Below are 5,175 nucleotides of genomic sequence, written 5' to 3' on the forward strand. Positions count from 1 at the left end.
CATATAGACTTAGATGAAGGTAGAAAGCAAATATCAGCTTGATCCAAAACTTCCGTGACTCATAAGAAGTTTTTAATGGCCGGCGTTCGTTACTACTGTTTCTTGTGGTGTGGCCTGCATGAGATTTAGATTTGCCTCATTTTTTGGGATCCTGCCCTAAAATGATTTGGCTCACATATATCATAGTGGCCCCACAGTGCACCGTATGCAATCTGCAGCCAGGTTAAATACTTCTTGTACTTTTTTCATCATTTTACAAAAATTCCTACTTTAAATAGATGGACGTAAGAGCAAACTAATACAGGTAACAAGTTGATAATAACTTGATTAATGAAGTAGCTTAATAAATACTTAATTAAAAAGGTACCAGGATATAAATACCATGTTAATGAGGAATTATTTTGTAAAATTTTCCTTAAAAAATTCCTTTTTTTTATTCTACGTATTAACCGTCCATTTTTGGCCCACTAATCAAGTGGATAACATACTACAACCACATTAGTTTTTGGAATGCAGTCCATGTAACGGAATTAATGGTTTTGGTTACTAAGCAAAGGTAGAGAGGGAGAGCTGGAAACCCATAAACGAGAGGGGTTTTATATGGAAGTTGTCAGCTACACCTACAAACAAAATCTAGGAATAGTATATGTTAAATAAAAAAAAATAAAAAATACAACAGGGACCAATGTGATAGACGTCCACTGCAGCTACACAAATTGCAGGTTAAACAGTAGATCAGGGCCGTCCACATAGTCAACCCTACCATATAGCTGTTATGTGGTTCAAAAACCCACATCAAAATGTCCACAATAGAAAACTTTTGGTTTCTACCGTCCACTTAACGGACCCCAATCTGACAGCTATTATCATCCATTTTATGCAAAATTTTAACCATACAGCTCATCAGTGGCAGGGCATACTAGATCCACGGTCCCCATCTTCTACTCTCAAGCGTATGGGGTGGAGATATCTATACCGTACCATTTCTAATGTCATGGTTGGGATTATGCTAATTACTTGTCCCTGACATGGCAAGGAAGGTAAGTGGTTAGAACTAAAAAAACTAAAAGGAGTTGGAGAAGTAGAGGTGAAGATCTTCCTCCGACCCTCTATAAATAATCAAAACAAATGGAATGTTCTCATTCTATCCTTAAAACAGAAGAAATCACAATCTCAAAGCACATTGTTCTTGATTCAAGGGATGGATTTGAAATGGAATCTTCGATTAGCTTGTTTGTTGTTCTTATTCGCATGGGTGGCAAAAGCCACTTCACCCGCGAAAGTTTTCAATGTGAAGGATTTTGGTGCAATTGCAGATGGTAAAACAGATAATAGCAAGGTAAGCAAGCTAATGACAACACAACAACACGTGCATTTTATTAGAATATTGCAGAAGAACAAAAATTGAAGTTATTTATGCATTCATATATTTGTAGGCGTTCTTGGATGCTTGGAAGGAGGTGTGTTTTTGGGATGGTATGGGAAGGCTTTTGATTCCAAAAGGGATATTTCTTGTTGGTCCAGTGGTGTTCAAAGGGCCATGCAAGGGCCCTGTGACATTTCAAGTATCCGGAGTGGTGAAGGCGCCTAGTCTTGAGCAATTCAAATCAGATGGTTGGGTAGAATTTCAATACATAAATGGCTTGATGATCACGGGTGGTGGAACATTCGATGGGCAAGGAGCTTTAGCTTGGCCACACAATAAATGCCCTAAGACGGTGAAATGCAAGCTCTTACCAACAGTAAGTTTATCTTTCATAGCTAGTTTCCAACAATACATGCATGAAGATGAATATTGAGAAGAAATGACTAGTTGGGTTTCTTTGAATCACAGTCCTTAAGGTTCAGCTTTCTTACGGACACAACCATTCGTAGTATATCTTCAGTTAACAGCAAGCTCTTCCACATGAACATGTTCAACTGCAAGAACATCAAGATCCAGTCTATTAACATTTCTGCGCCTGGAGACAGCCCTAACACAGATGGTATCCACATAGGAGACTCAAGTGGGGTAAAGATCTCTCGTTCTATGATAGGCACGGGTGACGATTGCATATCCATTGGGCCTGGCAACTCCAATATCTCCATCTCCAATGTATTATGTGGACCAGGGCATGGTATCAGTATTGGCAGCCTTGGAAAATATCCCAACGAAGGTGATGTTGTCGGTGTAAATGTAAGGAATTGCACACTCACAGGCACCACCAATGGCATAAGGATCAAGACATGGCAAGACTCTTCTATTTTATCTGCATCGAATTTCAAGTTCCAAGATATAGTCATGAACAATGTCTATAATCCAATCATCATAGACCAAGAGTATTGCCCATATACTTCTTGTGCCCAAGAGGTATTTTACTAACTCGTCATGAGTGTGTTTTAGAATTCTCCAAGAATTTAAAAATGAAAAGAAATACTAACTTATTGCATTGGTTTTGTGTTCTATCTTTTCTCGCTTCCAGTCTCCTTCTCGCGTTAAGATCAGTGATATTAGCTTCATGAACATCCATGGTAGTTCAAGATCTCAAGTAGCAGTCAATCTCTTGTGCAGTAAAGGCGTGCCATGTCAGAATGTGGAACTAAGAAACATTAACCTGGTGTATAATGGATTGGGTGGACCTGCCACATCCTCATGTTCTAACATCAAGGGAACTTCCTTTGGCCCACAAAGTCCTCCATCTTGCCTCTAATCCTCTTCATTCTTCCAATAGTTAGTTTCCTAATATTGAAAAAAAAGGATGTAATGTATTTCACTTGTAGGGAGCAGTCACCCTTACCATTATGAGGAGTCTTATTTTTGTACTCCTATTCATGGGTTGATGCATTCAAGTGGGAAGGGTACCCATCTACATTGTTACATCCGCACTTCTAATAAATTTCATTATTTCTTCCATCATTTTATCTCTTCGATAATTTTTGTAAATAATATTACCAAAAATCTTTGAAATTCTATAATGGCTAATAATATGTCAAAATTGATGGTGCTTTCTTTGGGATCAAATTGCATAAACTGCGAATGAACTTTTAAGAAGAAATTAAAACAAATTGATTGAGAGGTATGTAAGTATACCAATAGTTAGGATGAACTTAAGATTGTGACCCACCCAAGTATCTAAGTGGCTTGAAATTTCATTGGGACAATTTTTGTGATGGTGAGTTTGATATATGCTTTGGATTTCGAACATAGGGCACACATGATGTTTATTGTCAGGTGTCTTCAATCTATCTAAAATAGGGTCTATTGATGGCATTGATAGACCACTCGATGACATCAAGCCTATGTAGATCCCATCGACAGTCTAATCGGTCCTATCAAGAAATTTCAAAAAATTTCCATCGCTAAAAAGTTTTTGGAATGCTACTTGATCCTATCAACAGGCCCTAGCTCGATAGTTATTGATCCTATGGACAAACGCGCATGATTTTGTTTCCTAATTCGGTTAAAATTCTATGTATGGGGTTGTAAATGAGGGAATTATGGCGAACCACATACAAGGGGCTTTTATAGAAAGAGGGAGAGCAAAGATATAGTTTTATGAATGGAATTTAGGGTTGTTCAAATCGGTAAATCCATCATTTCTCTTGTAATTTCATTTTCATAATGGATTCGATGTCGCATTGTGCTGTGGTTTTTTCCCACAAGGGTTTTCCACTTAAAAATAGTGTGATATCTGTGTGTTTGTGTTGCATTTGATTTCATCTTGTTTAATTAAATCCAGGTTTGCTTCCACATGATCCCTAATAAGTGGTTTCAGAGAAAAATGTTGTGGTTTTGAGTTTTAATACGAAACATATCGATGAAAGGGTCTTACATGAAGTACGATATGGAGAAATTCGCCAATATAAACAACTTTGAACTATGTAAGCTTAAGATGAGAGGCCTTCTATTTTAGAAAGGATTGCAACATGCTCTCCTTGGTAAGGCGAAGCATCCTACATCTATGAGTGAGGAAGAGTGGGATGAACTTGATGAGAGGGTTATAACCTCAATCAAATTATGTTTAGTGGACAACACTCTCTACAATGTCCTGGATCAAAAGACCGCCATAGGGGTAAGGACAAAGCTAGATAGTTTGTATATGAAGAAATCCCTAGGTAGTCATCTATATCTTAAGAAACAGTTCTATAATCTTAAGATAGGTGTCTGATATCAATGAATAAATGAGCATATTCAGTGAATTTCTTTATAAACTGATGAATGCAGGGTTAAGATTGGAGAATAAGGTCAAGGCTTAATTATATATGTTGATTCGCTTCCATCGTCTTACGAGAATTTCATAGACACTTTAATCCACGGTAAGAATACCAATGATGTTGAAACTATCATCTCAACCCTTCATAAAAAGCAATTGAGAAGGAAAGACAGTGGTAAGGGTACCTCTACAGATGCGTTGGTTGTCAGGGGAAGGAATTGTTAATGGGAGAAGGGAAATTCTCAATCGAGATTCAAGTTGAAAGGGAAGGGAGACATGACATGACATGACATGACAAATAAAGAAAGATAATCAGAAATCGTAGGCATAGAAGGGAGAAAAATATGATAATATGCCAAAGGAAGCTAACATAGTGGAATCCAGTGAAGAAGTTGATGGTGGTGATGTTTTAACCGCATTCAAATTCGGGTATCTCAGTAACAAGTGGGTTTTGGAAAGGGGGCCTCATACCATATGACTTTTTAATAAGATTGGTTCACCAGCTACAACGAGTGTGATGGTGTACAAGTGTTTATGGATAATGTAATTGCCTATAAGGTTATTGGTGTTGGTTTTGTGTGCATTAGGATGTTTGATAGGGTGAAGTATATCTTGATAGAGGTGAGGCATGTTCCTGACCTTAGGAAGAATCTAATCTCGCTTTGGGTATTGGAGGCACTTGGGTGTAAGTTCACAGGTTTTGATCAGGTTCTTAAAGTTTCTAAAGGAGCACTTATAATAATGAAAGCACAATAGAGTGGTAACCATTACAAGTTAATCAGGAATACTGTATTAGGTGGAGATACAACATCTATAGTGCTATTCACATTGCCACATTTGTGGCATGCACATCTAGGCCACATGAACGAGCACGATATAAAGGTACTTTATAATCATTCTTGAATTCTTATATTTAAAAGCATTGATTTTAATATATACGAGTATTATATATAGGTAAACAATCACGACTAACTTTTAATAC

The 5,175-nt window shown here is 37.4% G+C and overlaps 1 protein-coding gene across 1 annotated transcript; it reads left to right on the forward strand.

Annotated features, from left to right (window-relative positions):
• Nucleotides 1-1,028: 1,028 nt before the first annotated feature.
• Nucleotides 1,029-2,729, forward strand: LOC131250594 (exopolygalacturonase-like). Its single transcript, XM_058250882.1, has 5 exons — nucleotides 1,029-1,040; nucleotides 1,160-1,339; nucleotides 1,437-1,742; nucleotides 1,835-2,350; nucleotides 2,463-2,729. The coding sequence occupies exons 1-5, from the start codon at nucleotides 1,029-1,031 to the stop codon at nucleotides 2,688-2,690; spliced, it is 1,242 nt and encodes a 413-aa protein (XP_058106865.1). The 3' UTR covers nucleotides 2,691-2,729.
• Nucleotides 2,730-5,175: the final 2,446 nt, after the last annotated feature.

The sequence above is a fragment of the Magnolia sinica genome, chromosome 7, assembly GCF_029962835.1.
Source record: "Magnolia sinica isolate HGM2019 chromosome 7, MsV1, whole genome shotgun sequence".
NCBI lineage: Eukaryota > Viridiplantae > Streptophyta > Magnoliopsida > Magnoliales > Magnoliaceae > Magnolia > Magnolia sinica.

Bases quoted from the DNA above. Each gene is read 5' to 3' on its own strand.
- LOC131250594 (XM_058250882.1), top strand. The intron at 1,743-1,834 runs GTAAGTTTATCT...TTTGAATCACAG, and splicing joins AATGCAAGCTCTTACCAACA to TCCTTAAGGTTCAGCTTTCT. The intron at 2,351-2,462 runs GTATTTTACTAA...TCTCGCTTCCAG, and splicing joins ATACTTCTTGTGCCCAAGAG to TCTCCTTCTCGCGTTAAGAT.